Source organism: Bombina bombina, chromosome 4 (genome assembly GCF_027579735.1).
Source record: "Bombina bombina isolate aBomBom1 chromosome 4, aBomBom1.pri, whole genome shotgun sequence".
In the NCBI taxonomy this organism is placed as follows: Eukaryota; Metazoa; Chordata; class Amphibia; order Anura; family Bombinatoridae; genus Bombina; species Bombina bombina.
This window is the reverse complement of record NC_069502.1, coordinates 1,105,359,200-1,105,380,650: the sequence shown is the minus strand read 5'-3', so window position 1 is coordinate 1,105,380,650 and position 21,451 is coordinate 1,105,359,200. Positions and strand designations below refer to the sequence as shown.

Sequence of the window (21,451 nt, the reverse complement as noted above, 5' to 3'; positions counted from 1 at the left end):
ATATCCACGGTCACGGGAGGCAAGGATGCCTTTCTGCCGCAGGATAAAAAGAATAAACCTAAGGGTCCTAATTTTCATCCCTTTTATTTGGATAAGTCCCAACGTCATCAACCTGCCTCGAAGCCCGAGCAGTCCAAGGGATCTTGGAAACCCTCTTAGTCTTGGAATAAGTCCAAGCAGAGCAAGAAGCGGCACCCGATTCGTCTCTGAATCTCGTATGGGACACATTCTCTCATTTTGCGGATGCTTGGTTGAGAGACGTACAGGATCCTTGGGTTCTGAAAAGTTGTTGCCCAGGGTTACAGCATAGGTTTCAAAACTCATCCTCCCAGAGGCGGAGTGCGTGATGGATCTCTCCTCTCTAGGAGTAATTGTTCCAGTACCTCTATTCAAACCTTTTCGTGGTACCAAAGAAGGAGGGCACATTTCTCCCTTTCGGTTCCATCGTTCAAAATGGAGATGATAAAGTTTGTACTGCCCCTAGTCCAAGAGGGTCAGTTTATGACTACGATAGACTTGAAGGACGCTTACCTTCATGTGCCAATACACAAGTATCATTTCAGGTTCTTAAGGTTCGCCTTTCTGGATCAGCACTTCCAGATTGTAGCTCCTCCCTTCGGGCTGGCTACTGCTCCAAGAATCTTCATGAAGATTCTAGGAGCTCTAATCGCGGTGGCGAGATGCAGAGGGATAGCAGTGGCTCCTTATCTGGACGACATTCTGGTTCAGGCTCCGTCCTACCAGTTGGCAGAGGACCATTTGAGAGCTCTTCTCCTTCTTCTGAATCTCATGGATGGAAGGTATACTCAGGAAAGAGTTCTCTTATTCCCAGTACCAGAGTGGAGTTCCTGGGCACGATAATAGACTCCATTGCCATGAAGATATTCCTAACAGACAAGAGACGTTGCAAGATTTTCTCAAGCTGTCTTGCCCCTCAATCCTCCTCAAGGCCATCAGTGGCCCAGTGCATGGAGGTGATTGGGCTCATGGTATCCACTATATATATCATTCTATTCGCCAGATTCCATCTCCGGCCTCTTCAGCTGTGCATGCTGAGACAGTGAAACGGCGATCATTCGGACCTGTCCCAACTGATCTCTCTGGATAATGGGTCGAGGGAGTCTCTCTCTTTGTGGCCCAGGGGACATCCTTCCTCAGATCATCTTGGGAAATTGTGACTACGGACACGAGTCTCTCAGGTTGGGGAGCGGTTTGGTGTGCCAGGAAGGCACAGGGCAGGTGGAATCGTAAGGAGTCTCTTTTCTCGATCAACATCCTGGAACTTCGGGCGATCTTCAACGTTCTGGAGGCTTAGCCCCTCCTGGGCTCGTTCAAGTTCATCAGATTCCATTCGGACAATATTACCTCGGTGGCTTACATCAACCACCAGGGGGGAACGAGAAGCTCTTCCACTTCCCTATCCTTTTGGCTGAGGAGCATGATTCGTTCGGCTTATGAGAGAGCAGGACATAAGCCTCCTCAGAGGATTACGGCTCACTCAACTAGAGCTGTGGCTTCTTCTTGGGCCTTTAAGAATGAGGCCTCTATGGACCAGATTTGTAAGGCGGCTATCTGGTCCTCCTTACATACTTTTACAAAGTTTTACAAATTTGATGTTTTTGCTTCGGCTGAAGCAGCTTATGGGAGAAAGGTTTTGCAGGCTGTGGTGCCCTCAGATTAGGGTCCGCCTCCTTTTTTCCCTGCTTTTTTTTCATTCAGTGTCCTCTAGAGCTTGGGTATTTGTTTGCCACAAATAATGAATGAAGCCGTGGACTCTTCTCGTATTAGATGGAAAACATAAATTATGCTTACCTGATCCATCGTTACGAGGAGAGTCCACGGCTCCCGCCCGGTTCTCCGTTGGGCGGACCTAAATTTCTTTTGTTTTTTCTTTTGGCACCTTTTATATCCTGATATTTCTCCTACTGTTCCTTGTTTCCTTGGCAGAATGACTGGGGGATGAGGGGAGTGGGGGATGTGTTTAAGACTTTGCTGTGGTGTCTTTTGCCTCCTCCTGGTGGCCAGGTTCGGAATTTCCCACAAGTAATGAATAAAGTCTTGGACTCTCCTTGTAACGATGGAAATAAAATTATCATTTAAGCATAATTTATGTTTTTATGTGTTTGCTAACGTAATACTATTTCAGTTTAAGGTTATGATAAGGAATGTTATTTTCTTTCTCACAGGACACCACTCTGGAGGAAACCTTTTGCACCACACCATTGCATTGTCTCAACCACAAGAAAAAATAATCGAATCTCTACTACCGAATTTGGAGGTTAGAACTTTCAATGCAAATACTTTTTTAAATATATTTCAATTTAAAATATTTTTAATATTTAGAAACCTTACTGAAATGTTTTTTTTTTTTTAATTTTCATTTAAAAATAGTTGATCCAACAGCAAAGTAATTTAGTACAAATGATTTTGACTTGCTGTGCAAAAGAGAAAACCAAAAAGATTATAATTTTGAAATAATTGAAAATAATTTTGATATCATTATTGTGCTTTAAATTGTTGTACACCTTTACTATATCTGCATGTATGATAGCACCTATACACTTTGCAAACTAAGAACAATAAGGTCAATTGCATTATAGATAACTAAGATGTCTCTTTATTTAGTGCCTGCAGTTTTTAAAGGACTATAGCTCTAGAGAAGATATTCTATACCTCTGCTAAAATATTTGTCTGCAGGTGTTAGTTGCCTGCCATAAGATTTTTAAGAAGGTATTGTATATGTATATGCCATAGGCATTCTGGTGAGTGCCATTTCAGTGGCTGTTTTAGTAGTAAAGTGTAAAGGTTCAAATACACAGGCTGTCATGTTTGTGCTCGCTTTTAAAAAGTTTTTTTTTTTTTTCAGGAAAATTTAGGATACATAGATTCTATTTTTGGGTCAAAAGAAGTCTAGTTTTCAGGTAGAAATCATTTTGACATATCAAATCACAAGAAACATCAAGTAGGATATGTTTGAAATCAAGTTATATTATTTATCCTTTTAACTTTAGCATTTATTCCATAACTGCCAGTTTACTAAATGAGGTAACTCTACAATGAATATTACTAATCGGGAACTTGATGCGCTTACTCTGATGCTTTATAATCTTCATGTCAGGATAGGTAAAGTCCAGAGTTAGACCCAAATGCTAGAATGAGGTTAATAACACCCTAGCACAGTGAGTATATACCAGGATCTGACCCTGCGACAGCTGTAGTATAATATACTCACAGTAATAGACTGGAAGATGGCACAGCAGGGTCAGGAGAAGAAACTTCGTGTAGATAGGATTAATCAATATAGTAATCAGGCAAGCGATGTTCAGCAACGTGTAATCAGGCAGGTAAGGTTAACCAATAGAATAGTCAGGCAAGCAATATCCAGTAACGTGTAATCAGGCAGGTAGGGGTTAACCAGTAGAGTAATCAAGCAAGCAATATCCAGCAACGTGTAATCAGGCAGATAGGGATTAACCAATAGAGTAGTCAGGTAAGCAATGTCCAGCAACGTGTAATCAGGCAGGTATGGGTTAACCAATAGAGTAGTCAGGTAAGCAGTGTCCAGCAACGTATAATCAGGCAGGTATGGATTAACCAATAGAGTAGTCAGGTAAGCAATGTCCAGCAACGTGTAATCAGGCAGGTATGGGTTAACCAATAGAGTAGTCAGGTAAGCAGTGTCCAGCAACGTGTAATCAGGCAGGTATGGGTTAACCAATAGAGTAGTCAGGTAAGCAGTGTCCAGCAACGTATAATCAGGCAGGTAGGGGTTCAGGGTTCAGAATAAGGGGGTACAGGTTCAGAATAACACAGGTATAACTTGTACTCACTTAGCCAATGAGTGAAAACAAACAGGCACCGATGAGAGGAGACGCCGGAATAAGAAGGCCTCCTGACGTCATCAGAAGTGCCGACAGGAACAGGGTTGCTAAGCAACCAAGAAAGCGCTACCGCGCTGAGACAGAGGCAGAAGAAAGCGATCAGCAGCTGAGCGATCGCGACAGTGCCCCCACCTCAAGGACCCCTCCGGGGAACACGAACAGGCTTTGAAGGATTCTGGGCGTGAAACTGTTTGATCAAGGCAGAGGCACGGACATGAGAAGCAGGTTCCCAAGAACGTTCAGTGATGGGATATCCCTTCCAATGGACCAAATAGTATAGACGGTTACCCCTTAATCTGGAATCAAGAATTTGACTGATCTCAAATTCTGAAGTACCATCCACAAGGAAGGAGGGAACTCTACATTTGGTAGAAAACCGGTTAGAGACTGCTGGTTTAAGAAGAGATACGTGAAGGACAGGGTGAATCTTCAAGTTGTCTGGTAAAGCCACCCTGTAGGCAGTAGAACATACCTTGGAAACAATCCTGAATGGTCCGATGAATTTGGGGCCCAATTTAGCACAGGGTTGTTTGAGTCGGATGAATCTGGTGGAAATCCAAACCTTGTCTCCAGTCCGAAAAGAGGGCGCCTTCCGGCGTCTGCGATCAGCAAATCGTTTATACTTTCGAGTAGAGAGAAGAAGAATTTCCCGAATCTTCTTCCAGTGTTTACAAAGACTTCTCACTGTACGATCTGCTCCAGGAACTCCAGAACCTCCCGAAGACATAGGAAAAGTTCTAGGTTCGAATCCATAGGCTGCCTTGAAAGGAGAAGTCTGTAAAGAAGAGTTGAAGCGGGAATTGTAAGCCAGTTCTGCTAAAGGAAGAAGTTGAGACCAATTGGAGTGCTGATGATTAACATAGTGCTTGAGATAGGACTCAAGAGATTGATTTACCCGCTCAGTTTGACCGTTGGACTGAGGATGATGAGCAGTAGAAAGAGATATGGTAACTCCAAACTGTTTGCACATGGATTTCCAAAATCTAGAGACAAATTGAACTCCTCGATCAGAAACGATGTCCAAAGGAAAACCATGTAATCTGGTGATATGGAGAATAAACAATTCAGCGAGTTTCTGGGCCGATGGTAATCCAGTTAATGGAACAAAATGAGCTGCTTTGGAAAACCTATCTACCACCACCCATATGGTCTTGTTTCCGGCAGAATTAGGAAGATCTGTAATAAAGTCCATGGAAACATGAGACCAGGGATAATACGGAACAGGCAGAGGTTGTAAGAGACCAAGAGGTAAAGATGAAGACTGTTTATTTGAGGTACAGGAATGACAAGCTGCAACATAATCCTTGACATTTTTGCTCATGGAAGGCCACCAGACATGTTGTTTGAGTCTCCACAAAGTATTACGCACTCCAGGATGTCCAGACAGAACATTATTATGAGCCCAACGAAGAAGTTTTAGGCGGAATTCAGTAGGTACAAACAAGATCCCAGGAGGTATGTTATAAGATGAAGGAACAGAAGCTTGAGCAGACTGTAATGCTTGTAAAGGAAACGTAGATAACTGAGCCAGAACTTTAGCAGGGCGGAGAATGGGTTCAGAATCCAGAAATGTAGAATCAGAAGCCAGAAATTGTCTAGACAAAGCGTCTGCTTTCGTATTCTTAGAGCCAGGAATATAAGAGAGGACAAAATTAAATCTGGAGAAGAACAGAGCCCATCGGGCTTGACGTGAGTTGAGGCGTTTGGCAGTATGAAGATACAGAAGATTTTTATGGTCTGTGAGTATAAGAAATGGTTGAACAGTGCCTTCCAGCAGATGTCTCCATTCTTCCAAAGCCATTTTAATAGCTAACAGTTCTTTGTTACCAACGTCATAATTCAGTTCGGAAGTATTGAACTTCTTGGAGAAAAATCCCACAGGAAGGATCTTGCTAGAAACAGGATTCCGCTGAGAAAGTACTGCCCCAGCAGCAATCAGAGAAGCATCCACTTAAAGAATGAATTGGAGAGTCGGAACAGGATGGCAAAGAATGGGAGCCGAAGTAAATGCAGACTTTAGAGATTCAAATGCCTGTAAGGCTTGATCAGACCAATGCTTGCAATCCTGACCCTTTTTAGTAAGAGCAGTAAGGGGTGCCGAGATGTTAGCAAAGTCCTTTATGAACTTACGATAGTAATTGGCAAACCCCAGGAACCTTTGAAGAGATTTTAAGGAGGTAGGTCTAGGCCAATCTAGAATAGCCGACAGTTTGTCAGAATCCATCTTGAATCCAGACGGTGAAATAATGTAACCCAGGAAAGGAATAGATTCTTGATGAAAAGAACACTTTTCAAGCTTGGCAAAGAGAAAATTTTCACGTAATCTCTGGAGTACTAATGTAACATGATGAATGTGATCCTGTACAGTCCGGGAATAAATCAGAATATCATCAAGATAGATAATAACAAATTGATTAAGATAGTCTCTAAATATTTCATTAACAAAATGTTGAAAAACTGCAGGGGCATTGCATAACCCAAAAGGCATAACTAAATATTCGTAGTGTCCAAACCTAGTGTTGAAGGCAGTTTTCCACTCGTCCCCTTTACGAATTCTGACCAAATTATATGCCCCACGAAGATCCAATTTGGTAAAGATGGAAGCACCCTGGAGACGATCAAATAATTCGGGAATGAGAGGGAGTGGATAACAATTCTTGATTGTAATTTGATTAAGAGCTCGATAATCAATGCAAGGACGAAGACCTCCATCTTTCTTTTCCACAAAGAAAAAACCTGCCCCTACTGGAGAAGAAGAAGGACGGATAAAACCTCGGGCCAAATTATCCTTGATATATTCCTCAAGTGAAACATTTTCTTGACGAGAAAGTGGGTAAGTTTTACCCTTAGGTAGAGGTGCTCCTGGTAATAAGTCAATGGGACAATCAAAGGTCCGGTGAGGAGGTAATACTTCAGCATCTTTTTTAGAAAAGACATCACAAAAAGAATGATATTGTTCAGGCAAAGAATCAGGAATGTCTAAAACTGCCACAACAGTACTAGAAGTTTTGGGAGCATTCTGTAGACACTGTGTGAAACAAGAAGATCCCCAAGCAACAAGCTCTCCTTTAGACCAGGAAAAAACTGGATCATGTAGTTGAAGCCAAGGAAGTCCCAGAATGAGAGGAAACTTTGGGGAAGAGATGATGTCAAAGCAAATGGTTTCGGAATGAAGTACTCCTACAGACATGAGAAGTGGAATGGTAGAATGTCGAATGAAACCAGAACCTAAAGGTTGACCACTGACAGTAGTGACCTTAATTATTTGGCTCTTGGAAAGCAAAGGAATACGTAAAGCATTGACAAACTCCGAATCCATAAACATTCCTGCAGCTCCAGAGTCGATGAGTGCTTTAGCCTGAAATTTGGTGTTGCCAAAGCGGACAGTAACTGGAACAAACAGCTTGGGATTGAGGGAAGAAAAAGAACTTCGGCTTAACTCAGTCCCTCTTCCTGGAGTTAAGCCCTGGCTTTTACTGGACGAGTTGGACAATCTTTTAACATATGCCCCTTAATACCGCAGTAAAGACATAGTCCCAGATTACACCTTCTGAGACGTTTAGCTTCGGATAATTTAATAGCACCAACCTCCATGGGTTCACTTGACTCAGAGATAGAAGTATTTGGAGTTGGAAGTTTTGGAGAATGAGGCATAGGACGAAAGGAAGATCTGATAAAGGATCTTCTGTTACGGTCACGTTCATGGAGACGCTCAGAGTAACAAGCATCAAGCTTGATACATAAGTTGATAAGATCTTCTAGAGAATCGGGAAGATCCCTATAAACCAATTCATCTTTCAAACGATCACAAAGACCTTTACGAAATGCTGCACGCAGGGCCCCATGGTTCCACATAGTTTCAGCAGCTAAAGTCCGGAATTCTATAGCGTATTGTGCTACAGAAAGAGATCCCTGTCTTAAATCTAAAAGTCCTGCTTCAGCCGCCGCTGATCTACCAGGTTTATCAAACACAGAAGAAAATATAGATACAAAAGTGTCAATATCCTGGAGCAAAGGATCATCCTTTTCCAACAGTGGAGAAACCCAAGCCAGGGCTTTACCCTTCATAAGAGAAATTAAAAAGGTGATCTTGGAGGAAGAAGAAACAAACATCTGAGGATTATTTCTGAAGTGAAGGCGGCACTGATTAAGAAATCCTCGACAGTCTTCAGGATTGCCGTCATATTTATCCGGTAGTGGAATTCTAGGAATAAATTGTTCTACAGGTTGTGGCGGATTAAACGCAGGGTTAGAGCTGGCCGCAGGAACAACAGGTGTAGCAGAGACTTGAGAAGGTGGAGACAGATTATGCAGGAGAGCAGTTATTTGATCTAATTTAGAATCCAGGGATTGCAGGTGTGCAGAGTGGGTTCCAAGAAGCTGTCCCTGTAGAGCCACAGCTCTGGATAACTCACCAGGGTCCATTATATGGCCTGTTTGTAATGTCAGGATAGGTAAAGTCCAGAGTTAGACCCAAATGCTAGAATGAGGTTAATAACACCCTAGCACAGTGAGTATATACCAGGACCTGACCCTGCGACAGCTGTAGTATAATATACTCACAGTAATAGACTGGAAGATGGCACAGCAGGGTCAGGAGAAGAAACTTCGTGTAGATAGGATTAATCATTAGAGTAATCAGGCAAGCGATGTTCAGCAACGTGTAATCAGGCAGGTAAGGTTAACCAATAGAATAGTCAGACAAGCAATATCCAGTAACGTGTAATCAGGCAGGTAGGGGTTAACCAGTAGAGTAATCAAGCAAGCAATATCCAGCAACGTGTAATCAGGCAGATAGGGATTAACCAATAGAGTAGTCAGGTAAGCAATGTCCAGCAACGTGTTATCAGGCAGATATGAGTTAACCAATAGAGTAGTCAGGTAAGCAGTGTCCAGCAACGTGTAATCAGGCAGGTATGGGTTAACCAATAGAGTAGTCAGGTAAGCAGTGTCCAGCAACGTATAATCAGGCAGGTATGGATTAACCAATAGAGTAGTCAGGTAAGCAATGTCCAGCAACGTGTAATCAGGCAGGTATGGGTTAACCAATAGAGTAGTCAGGTAAGCAGTGTCCAGCAACGTGTAATCAGGCAGGTATGGGTTAACCAATAGAGTAGTCAGGTAAGCAGTGTCCAGCAACGTATAATCAGGCAGGTAGGGGTTCAGGGTTCAGAATAAGGAGGCACAGGTTCAGAATAACACAGGTATAACTTGTACTCACTTAGCCAACGAGTGAAAACAAACAGGCACCGATGAGAGGAGACGCCGGAATAAGAAGGCCTCCTGACGTCATCAGAAGTGCCAACAGGAACAGGGTTGCTAAGCAACCAAGAAAGCGCTACCGCGCTGAGACAGAGGCAGAAGAAAGCGATCAGCAGCTGAGCGATCGCGACAGTTCAAGTGGGCAATTTGCTTCTTATCATTAGGCAGTATCGGACAAGAGTGGGAAATCTTCTGAAACCCATACAGGGACCATACAAAGAAACTTAACCACATTAAGCATGTTTTTATTAACATATCAACTTGTGTATTGAGTTGAAATTCTAAAGATTATTTTTATATAATGGTATTCTCTCCATAGAATTTGTGGGCAATGTGCAGGCAGAGGTTTCTCATATGGCCCCATTCCTTTTCTGTGAAGGAAACCATGTTGTCCAGTGTTTACCTTCCAATTACTTGTTTTCACCTCCTTACATTTATAGTAATTATTCAATTTTGTCTTAAACTATTTTGTTAAGCTACTAGCTAGAAGTTACAGACAAGTAGTGAATTAGAGATTTCATTAGAAATCAGCATTAGAAAGGACACCCACATGTCTGCATTTTTTTAAAATTTTTAAATGTGTGCTGTCTGGATATCATAAATGTGAGTAAGACCAGTATAAGATTTATGGTTCTTTTTAAAAGATACAAACAGGTTATCAATATTTTACATGCTTGGGAATCAGTCTCTCATTTAAATGTCATACGTTTTTGACAAATAGGTTGCATCAGTATCCTGATGGTAAATAAAAACATAGGGGCATATCTATCAAGCTCCGGATAGAGCTTGAGGCCCCGTGTTTCTGGCGAGCCTGCAGGCTCACCAGAAACACCAGTTATGAAGCAGCGGTCTAAAGACCGCTGCTCCATAACCTGTCCGCCTGCTCTGAGTAGGCGGACAGACATCGCCGGAATTCATCCCGATCGAGTTTGATCGTGTTGATTGACACCTCCCTGCTCGCGGGATTGGCCGCGATTCTGCAGGTGGCGGCGTTGCACCAGCAGCTCTTGTGAGCTGCTGATGCAATGCTGAATACGGAGAGCGTATTGCTCTCCGTATTCAGTGAGGTCTGGCGGACCTGGTTCCCACTGTCGGATCAGGTCCACCAGACTTTGATAAATCGAGGCCATAGGCTTTTTAGCAAGTAACTATTCGAGATGGATCAACTGGTTTAACCCCTTAACGACCGAGGACGTGCAGGGTACGTTCTCTAAAAAAAAGTCCCTTAACGACCAAGGACGTACCCTGCACATCCTCGGTTTGGAAAGCAGCTGGAAGCGATCCTAATAAAAAAAAAATCTGAGGAGATAAATATGCAGATTTATCTCCTCAGATCTCAGATAAATCTGGATCAAGAGACCAGAGACTCTCTTCTTTGGTGGTTGTCACAGGATCATCTGTCCCAGGGAATGTGTTTCCGCAGGCCAGCATGGGTCATAGTGACGACGGACGCCAGCCTATTGGGCTGGGGTGCAGTCTGGAATTCCCTGAAAGCGCAGGGTTTGTGGACTCAGGAGGAGGCTCTCCTCCCGATAAATATTCTAGAACTGAGAGCGATATTCAACGTGCTTCTGGCGTGGCCTCAGCTGGCTTCAGCCAGATTCATAAGATTCCAGTCAGACAATATCACGACGGTAGCATATATCAATCATCAGGGGGGAACAAAGAGTTCTCTAGGGATGATAGAGGTTACCAAAATAATTTGATGGGTAGAGACTCACTCTTGCCATCTATCAGCAATCTATATCCCAGGAGTGGAGAACTGGGAAGCGGATTTTCTAAGTCGTCAGACTTTTCATCCGGGGGAGTGGGAACTCCATTCGGAGGTGCTTGCACAATTGATTCAGCAATGGGGCACACCAGAATTGGATCTGATGGCGTCTTTTCAGAACGCCAAACTTCCTTGTTATGGGTCCAGGTCAAGTGATCCTCAGGCAGTACTGATAGATGCTCTAGCAGTACCCTGGTCGTTCAACCTGGTTTATGTGTTTCCACCATTTCCTCTCCTTCCTCGTTTGATTGCCAGAATCAAACAGGAGAGAGCTTCGGTGATTTTGATAGCACCTGCGTGGCCACGCAGGACTTGGTATGCAGACCTGTTGGACATGTCATCTCTTCCACCATGGACTCTGCCACTGAAACAGGACCTTCTGATTCAAGGTCCGTTCCAGCATCCAAATCTAGTTTCTCTGCGGCTAACTGCTTGGAGATTGAACGCTTGATTTTATCCAAGCGGGGTTTCTCTGAGTCGGTCATAGATACCTTGATTCAGGCTCGAAAGCCTGTCACTAGGAAAATTTATCATAAGATATGGCGTAAATATCTTTATTGGTGCGAATCCAAAGGCTACTCATGGAGTAAGATCAGGATTCCTAGGATTTTGTCCTTTCTCTAAGAAGGATTGGAGAAGGGGCTATCAGCTAGTTCCTTAAAGGGACAGATATCTGCCTTATCAATTCTACTGCACAAGCGTCTGGCAGATGTTCCAGACGTTCAGTCGTTCTGTCAGGCTTTAGTTAGAATCAAGCCTGTGTTTAAACCTGTTGCTCCGCCATGGATTTTGAATTTAGTTCTTAAAATTCTTCAAGGGGTTCCGTTTGAACCTATGCATTCCATAGATATTAAGCTTCTATCTTGGAAAGTTCTGTTTTTAGTTGCTATCTCTTCGGCTCGTAGAGTTTCTGAATTATCTGCATTGCAATGCGACTCGCCTTATCTTGTTTTCCATGCTTATAAGGTTCCTAAGGCTGTTACTAATAGTAATATCAATCAGGAAATTGTTGTTCCTTCTCTGTGTCCTAATCCTTCCTCTAAGAAGGAGCGTCTGTTGCACAACTTGGACGTGGTTCGTGCTTTGAAGTTTTACTTGCAAGCAACCAAAGATTTCCGTCAAACATCTTTTTTGTTTGTTGTGTATTCTGGAAAACGTAGAGGTCAAAAGGCTACGGCTACCTCTCTTTCTGTTTGGCTGAAAAGCATCATCCGTTTGGCATACGAGACTGCTGGACTGCAGCCTCCTGAAAGGATTACAGCTCACTCTACTAGAGCGGTGGCTTCCACATGGGCTTTTAAAAATGATGCTTCAGTTGAACAGATTTGTAAGGCTGCGACTTGGTCTTCGCTTCATACCTTTTCCAAATTTGATACTTTTGCTTCTTCGGAGGCTATTTTTGGGAGAAAAGTTCTTCAAGCAGTGGTACCTTCTGTTTAACCATCTGTCTTGTCCCTCCCGTTCATCCGTGTCCTGTAGCTTTGGTATTGTATCCCACAAGTAAAGGATGAATGCTTGGACTTGTCGTACCTTATAGAAGAAAAGTAAATTTATGCTTACCTGATAAATTAATTTCTTCTATGGTACAACGAGTCCACGGCCCGCCTTGTCATTTTAAGACAGATTATATTTCTCTTGTAAGGTGTATCCAGTCCACGGATCATCCATTACTTGTGGGATATTCTCATTCCCAACAGGAAGTTGCAAGAGGACACCCACAGCAGAGCTGTCTATATAGCTCCTCCCCTCACTGCCATATCCAGTCATTCTCTGGCAACTCTCAACAAGCATGGAGGTAGTAAGAGATAAGTGGTGAAATGTAGCTGTTATTTTGCTTCAATCAAGAGTTTATTATTTTTAAATAGTACCGGAGTTGTGCTATTTTGTTCCAGGCAGGAAAAAAGAAGAATCTGCCTGGGATTTCTATGATCTTAGCAGGTTGTAACTAAGATCCATTGCTGTTCTCACACATGTCTGAAGAGAGAGATAACTTCAGCGGGGGAATGGCGTGCAGGTTATCCTGCTATGAGGTATGTGCAGTTAAGTTTTTTCTAGAAGATGTGAAGGCTAGAAAATGCTGCTGATACCAAATTTATGTAAGGTAAGCCTGAATACAGTGATTAAATAGCGACTGGTATCATGCTTACTTTCTGAGGTAATACTCTTTTATATTTGCAATATAAAACGTTTGCTGGCATGTTTAAACGTTTTTATATATACTTTGGTGATAAAACTTTATTGGGGCCTAGTTTTTTTTCCACATGGCTGGCTTAAATTTGCCTAGAAACAGTTTCCTGAGGCTTTCCACTGTGTTACTATGAGTGGGAGGGGCCTAGTTTTAACTGTTACAGACTGAGACATCCAGGAGTCCCCTGAATGCTACAGGACATCTCTAAATGGCTCTGAGGCTTCCAAAATCGTTTGTTGGGGAAGGTAGGGCCCCAGCAGAGCTGGGGCAGTTTGTTGTGACTGTTAAAAAACGTCTATATCGTTTTTTTGATCCGGTTTTTGAACTAAGGGGTTAATCATCCATTTGCAAGTGGGTGCAATGCTCTGTTAGCTTATTATACACACTGTAAAAATTTCGTTTGATTTACTGCCTTTTTTCACTGTTTTTCAAATTCTGACAAAATTTGTTTCTCTTAAAGGCACAGTACCGTTTTTTATATTTGCTTGTTAACTTGATTTAAAGTGTTTTCCAAGCTTGCTAGTCTCATTGCTAGTCTGTATAAACATGTCTGACATAGAGGAAACTCCTTGTTCATTATGTTTAAAAGCCATGGTGGAACCCCCTCTTAGAATGTGTACCAAATGTACTGATTTCACTTTAAGCAATAAAGATCATATTCCGTCTTTAAAAAATTTATCACCAGAGGAATCTGACGAGGGGGAAGTTATGCCGACTAACTCGCCCCACGTGTCAGATCCTTTGACTCCCGCTCAAATGTATTATGCATGAGGAAAGCGAGATAGCTCTGGAGTTAGACGAAATACAGAGCATACTGACGCTTTAAGAACTATGTCTGATACTGCCTCACAATATGCAGAAGCTGAAGAAGGAGAGCTTCTTTCTGTGGGTGATATTTCTGACTCAGGGAAGATGATGCAACCTGATTCTGATATTTCTACATTTAAATTTAAGCTTGAACACCTCCGCGTGTTACTCAGGGAGGTTTTAGCTGCTCTGAATGACTGTGATACAATTGCAGTGCCAGAGAAATTGTATAGACTGGATAAATACTATGCAGTGCCGGTGTGCACTGATGTTTTTCCAATACCTAAAAGGTTTACAGAAATTATTACTAAGGAATGGGATAGACCAGGTGTGCCGTTCTCTCCCCCTCCTGTTTTTAGAAAAATGTTTCCAATAGACGCCACCACACAGGACTTATGGCAGACAGTTCCTAAGGTGGAGGGAGCAGTTTCTACTCTAGCAAAGCGTACTACTATCCCTGTCGAGGACAGTTGTGCTTTCTTAGATCCAATGGATAAAAAGTTAGAGGGTTACCTTAAGAAAATGTTTATTCAACAAGGTTTTATCCTATAGCCCCTTGCATGCATTGCGCCTGTCACTGCTGCTGCGGCGTTCTGGTTTGAGTCTCTGGAAGAGGCTTTACAGGTAGCGACTCCATTGGATGAAATACTTGACAAGCTTAGAAAACTTAAGCTAGCCAATTCTTTTGTTTCTGATGCCATTGTTCATTTGACTAAACTAACGGCTAAGAATTCTGGTTTTGCTATCCAGGCGCGCAGAGCGATATGGCTTAAATCATGGTCAGCTGACGTTACTTCAAAATCGAAGCTGCTTAACATTCCCTTCAAGGGGCAGACCCTATTCGGGCCTGGTTTGAAGGAGATTATTGCTGATATCACTGGAGGAAAAGGTCATGCCCTTCCTCAGGATAGGTCCAAACCAAGGGCCAAACAGTCTAATTTTCGTGCCTTTCGAAACTTCAAGGCAAGTGCGGCATCAACTTCCTCTAATGCAAAACAAGAGGGAACTTTTGCTCAGTCCAAGATGGTCTGGAGACCAAACCAGACCTGGAACAAAGGTAAGCAGGCCAAAAAGCCTGCTGCTGCCTCCAAGACAGCATGAAGGAACGGCCCCCTATCCGGTAACGGATCTAGTAGGGGGCAGACTTTCGCTCTTCGCCCAGGCGTGGGCAAGAGATGTCCAGGATCCCTGGGCGTTGGAAATTATATCCCAGGGATATCTTCTGGACTTCAAGGCTCCCCCCCCCCCAAAAGGGAGATTTCACCTTTCACAATTATCTGCAAACCAGATAAAGAGAGAGGCATTCTTACACTGTGTACAAGACCTCCTAGTTATGGGAGTGATCCATCCAGTCCCAAAGGAGGAACAGGGACAGGGATTTTACTCAAATCTGTTTGTGGTTCCCAAAAAAGAGGGAACCTTCAGACCAATTTTGGAACTAAAGATCTTAAACAAATTCCTCAGAGTTCCATCATTCAAGATGGAGACTATTCGTACCATCCTACCTATGATCCAGGAGGGTCAATACATGACTACAGTTGATTTAAAGGATGCTTATCTGCACATTCCGATACACAAAGATCATCATCGGTTTCTCAGGTTTGCCTTCCTAGACAGGCACTACCAGTTTGTAGCTCTTCCTTTTGGGTTAGCTACAGCCTCAAGAATTTTTACGAAGGTTCTGGGGTCGCTTCTGGCGGTCCTAAGGCCACGGGGCATAGCAGTGGCCCCTTATTTAGACGACATCCTGATTCAGGCGTCAAACTTCCAAATTGCCAAGTCTCATAGGGACATAGTGTTGGCATTTCTGAGGTCGCATGGGTGGAAGGTGAACGAGAAAAAGAGTTCTCTATCCCCCCTCACAAGAGTTTCCTTACTAGGGACTCTGATAGATTCTGTAGAAATGAAAATTTACCTGACTGAGTCCAGGTTATCAAAACTTTTGAATTCCTGCCGTGTTCTTTATTCCATTCCTCGCCCTTCGGTGGCTCAGTGCATGGAAGTAATCGGCTTAATGGTAGCGGCAATGGACATTGTGCCGTTTGCACGCCTACTTCTCAGACCGCTGCAACTATTCATGCTCAGTCAGTGAAATGGGGATTACACAGATTTGTCCCCTTTACTGAATCTGGACCAAGAGACCAGGGATTCTCTTCTCTGGTGGCTATCTCGGGTCCATCTGTCCAAAGGTATGACCTTTCGCAGGCCAGATTGGACAATTGTAACGACAGATGCCAGCCTTCTAGGTTGGGGTGCAGTCTGGAACTCCCTGAAGGCTCAGGGATCGTGGACTCATTAGGAGTCACTCCTTCCAATAAACATTCTGGAACTAAGAGCGATATTCAATGCTCTTCAGGCTTGGCCTCAGCTAGCGACAGTGAGGTTCATCAAATTTCAGTCGGACAACATCACGACTGTGGCTTACATCAACCATCAAAGGGGAACAAGGAGTTCCCTAGCGATGTTAGAAGTCTCAAAGATAATTCGCTGGGCAGAGATTCACTCTTGCCACCTATCAGCTATCCATATCCCAGGTGTAGAGAACTGGGAGGCGGATTTTCTAAGTCGACATACTTTTCATCCGGGGGAGTGGGAACTCCATCCGGAGGTGTTTGCACAATTGGTTCTTCGTTGGGGCGAACCAGAACTGGATCTCATGGCGTCTCGCCAGAACGCCAAGCTTCCTTGTTACGGATCCAGGTCCAGGGACCCCAAGGCAACGCTGATAGATGCTCTAGCAGCGCTTTGGTCCTTCAACCTGGCTTATGTGTTTCCACCATTTCCTCTGCTCCCTCATCCGATTGCCAGAATCAAGCAGGAGAGAGCATCGGTGATCTTGATAGCTCCTGCGTGGCCATGCAGGACTTGGTATGCAGATCTGGTGGACATGTCATCCTTTCCACCATGGACTCTGCCGCTGAGACAGGACCTTCTACTTCAAGGTCCTTTCAACCATCCAAATCTAATTTCTCTGAGGCTGACTGCCTGGAGATTGAATGCTTGATTTTATCAAAGCTTGGTTTCTCCGAGTCAGTCATTGATACCTTAATTCAGGCACGGAAGCCTGTCACCAGGAAAATCTATCATAAAATATGGCGTAAATATCTTTATTGGTGTGAATCTAAGGGCTACTCAAGGAGTAAGGTCAGGATTCCCAGGATATTATCTTTTCTCCAAGAAGGATTGGAGAAAGTATTGTCAGCTAGTTCCTTAAAGGGACAGATTTCTGCGCTATCTATTCTTTTGCACAAGCGTCTGGCGGATGTCCCAGACGTTCAGGCATTTTGTCAGGCTTTAGTTAGAATCAAGCCTGTGTTTAAACCTGTTGCTCCACCTTGGAGCTTAAATTTGGTTCTTAAAGTTCTTCAGGGGGTTCCGTTTGAACCTCTTCATTCCATAGATATCAAACTTTTATCTTGGAAAGTTCTTTTTTTGGTAGCTATTTCCTCGGCTCGTAGAGTTTCCGAGTTATTTGCCTTACAATGTGATTCTCCTTATCTGATCTTCCATGCAGATAAGGTAGTTCTGTGTACCAAACCTGGGTTTTTACCTAAGGTGGTATCTAATAAGAATATCAATCAAGAGATTGTTGTTCCGTCTTTGTGTCCTAATCCTTCTTCAAAGAAGGAGCGTCTATTACACAATCTGGTCGTGGTTCGTGCTTTAAAGTTTTACTTACAAGCTACTAAAGATTTTCGTCAAACATCTGCTTTGTTTGTTGTCTACTCTGGACAGAGGAGAGGTCAAAAGACTTGGGCAACCTCTCTTTCTTTTTGGCTAAGAAGCATAATCCGCTTAGCCTATGAGACTGCTGGCCAGCAGCCTCCAGAAAGGATTACAGCTCATTCTACTAGAGCTGTGGCTTCCACATGGGCCTTTAAAAATGAGGCTTCTGTTGAACAGATTTGCAAGGCGGCGACTTGGTCTTCGCTTCATACTTTTTCAAAATTCTACAAATTTTATACTTTTGCTTCTTCGGAGGCTATTTTTGGGAGAAAGGTTTTACAGGCAGTGGTACCTTCCGTTTAAGTACCTGCCTTGTCCCTCCCTTCATCCGTGTACTTTAGCTTTGGTATTGGTATCCCACAAGTAATGGATGAACCGTGGACTGGATACACCTTACAAGAGATAACATAATTTATGCTTACCTGATAAATTTATTTCTCTTGTGGTGTATCCAGTCCACGGCCCGCCCTGTCATTTTAAGGCAGGTATTTTTTAATTTTAAACTACAGTCACCACTGCACCCTATGGTTTCTCCTTTCTCTGCTTGTTTTCGGTCGAATGATATGGCAGTGAGGGGAGGAGCTATATAGACAGCTCTGCTGTGGGTGTCCTCTTGCAACTTCCTGTTGGGAATGAGAATATCCCACAAGTATTGGATGATCCGTGGACTGGATACACCACAAGAGAAATACATTTATCAGGTAAGCATAAATTATGTTTTTTTGATTTTAAACTTCAGTCACCTCTGCACCTTGTAGTTTCTCCTTTTTCTACCTGTACCTTCGGTCGAATGACTGGGGGTGGAGCTAAGGGAGGAGCTATATAGACAGCTCTGCTGTGGTGCTCTTTGCCACTTCCTGTTAGCAGGAGGATAATATCCCACAAGTAAAGGATGAATCCGTGGACTCGTCGTACCATAGAAAAAATTAATTTATCAGGTAAGCATAAATTTACTTTTTTAAGAATTTGCAAAATTGTTGATTTGACCACTCCAAATGTATCTGATGTTTCTCTTCTTGGTTTGTTTTTTGTTTGTTTTTTCAGGCTAATTATGGCCTGCATTACTTCTATTGACAGCTTATATTAAGAGTTTTCAGCAACTCTTAACAATTCTGTGGTATTTGCATTTGTAATTAACTCCAGCTGGCCATGAAACAGTTTGTCAGTCAATTTTACAATTACTTTTGGTCTCTTGTCACAGAGGGACTGTAATTACTATACCAATTTAGAACCAATTTGGATGTAAATGTCCTCAAACTAAAGCTGACACAAGCCCCAAATCATTATATAACTTCAACCCCAGTCTTTTTTTCTAATAGCTAAAATAACTATGACTTATGAACTTCACTGTATATATAAAAGTGGCCCTTCATCATAGGTTATATATAATATGCACACATGCATCTATAAAATGTAACAAATGAATAAAAAAATAAAATGTTAACAAGGTAAGAAGAAAACTCAGAAAAATAGCCCTCATAGGACACCTTCTTCAAGCACTCACAGCAATAATTCAACCCCTTTATTGCACATTGGACATTGGCCTCACAGTTTGCTGATTTGGGCCTTTTTTGCTACCAATATCATGCTTTAAATTGCACATGCCCTGTGGATTTGTTCTATAAATATATCAAATAATCACAAAAAAGAACAAAGAAACATAAAGTGAAATAGTGACTACAAATACAAATAATAATGATAATATAAACGTGATATTGTCCCTTTAAATAAAGGATATCAGTCCCAATAGACCTCCAGCACTGTGAAAGATACAGAAATCACATATGGTGTAGTATGTTTCAATTCTTATTAAAATATTTAAAATCCAAAGGACTTACTCATATTTTTCTGAGCAATCTAAATGCTCAGTGATAAGTGTCTTTCGTATGATTACCGGCTCATACGTTGCCACTCCCAAGCGCAGAAGCGAAGTTGCTTACAAAAATGTAAAAAAAAATTAAAACTTACAAATAATATATTTAAAAAAATTTAATTTTTTTTAGTACAAACACATAAAATCGACACAAGTCTCCTGGGTGTCCAAAAACTAGCTGTTTAAGGAACAGGTTCTCCTGTGTGCGGTATCCTACACCATGGCTTTGCAACTGTCAGCGTGTAGCCGTTCAGGTCCTTTTGGTGATGTTCCGGTGCTTTCAACTAATCCAACACGTGTTTCGCTTTGTTGGGTTTTTCAAGGATTGTGATCCTTGAAAAAGCCATCAAGGCGAAAAATACGAAGGTGACCGGTGTCGATTTTATGTGTTTGTACAAATATGGTTTTATAATTATTTTTTTTTTAAATAATTTGTTACATTTTTGCAAGCAACTTCGCTTCTGTGCATGGGAGTAGCAGCGTATAAGCCGGTAATCATATGAAAGGCACTTATCAAGCATTTAGATTGCTCAGAAAAATGTGAGTAAGTCTCATTTGGATTTTAAAGATTTTAATAAGAATTGGAACGTACCACACCATATGTGATTTCTGTAACTTTCAGAAACATTGAAGTACAGTTATGGATATCTATTGGGACTGATATCCTTTATTTAAAGGGACAATATCATGTATATGTTACAATTACCATCATACTGTGCACACTTGAAAACATGGTGGGGTGCAGGGCACTTATGGTAGTAGGAAAATCAGGAGGAAAGTTTACGTCTTGGAGCAATGGACTTGCAAAACCATTAAAGGGACATAATACCCATATGCTAAATCACTTCAAAGTGATGCAGCTGACAAGGAAATATCACCTTAAAATCTTTATGTAAAAAAGGAAGATATTTTACCTGAAAATGTATTCAGCTGACAAGAGTAGGTACTCAGTGAACAGTTATCTTTCAGCTACTGTCCAGCTGTAGGTTGAAAAACAAAATAGCCAATCAGCAGTGCTAAGGTTATGCTTTACTTTTCTGTGATCTTATGAGATTTCATAGTAAACTTCCTTAAACTGTATAGGGAAATAACAGATGCATGCTCCTTTGCAAGTTCCGGAACTAGCATCCTGACTGGCTGCTTAAAGTTCCTTTACAATGGGATGTGGCCTTATTTAAACAATTGAAATCAAGCTTATTGTGCAGTTGATCTTCAGTTGTCACCCAAATCAAGGGTAGACAAATTGTTCCTCAGCAGCTTTGAATGTGTTAACTCTTTTATGTGTTAACTCTTATTTTATGCTCAAGAACATAATGTGCATTGCTTACTCATATTAGTTAAAATTGTGTTTGTATAGTTACAAGCCAAAGTTAAAATGTACTGTTTTTAAAGTTGCAACTGAAATGTTTTTTTTAATCACTTATTAATGAGACATGAAACCCAAACATTTCGTTTCATGATTCAGATCCTTTATTGAAGGAACAGCAATGCACTACTGAGAGAACTAGCTGAATACACCTGGTAAGTAAATAACAATAGGCATATACGTGCAGCCACCCAATCAGAAGCTAGCTCTCAGTAATGCATTGCTGCTCCTAAGCCTACTTAGGTATGCTTTTCAACAAAGGGTACCCCGGGTACAAAGCAAATTAGATCAAAGGAAATTGGAAAGTTGTTTAAAGTTACATGCTCTGTCTGAATAATAAGTTTAATTTTGACTTTACTATCCCTTTAAGTTGAATGGAAATTAATGAAACACTGTTTCCAAAAAACATTTTTTCCCTGCACATTTTAATAAAATGTCATTATAAATATTTTAGAAAGTAGAACTGACATAGGAGTCACATTATTTTAGTACTTCACTCTTACACTCCATATTGTAAGCTTAAAGCATTTTTTATTGCCTATGTAATTTTTACATACCTATTTCTCCAACATTGTGT

General features: G+C 42.0%; 1 protein-coding gene across 1 annotated transcript in view; it reads left to right on the top strand.

Annotated features, from left to right (window-relative positions):
• The window catches only part of BICRAL (BICRA like chromatin remodeling complex associated protein), a 723,876-nt gene that overhangs the window by 559,955 nt on the left and 142,470 nt on the right, over positions 1–21,451 (top strand). The window contains 1 exon segment of the mRNA XM_053712738.1: positions 2,187–2,278. Within this exon segment, the coding sequence (XP_053568713.1) occupies positions 2,187–2,278 (92 nt within the window).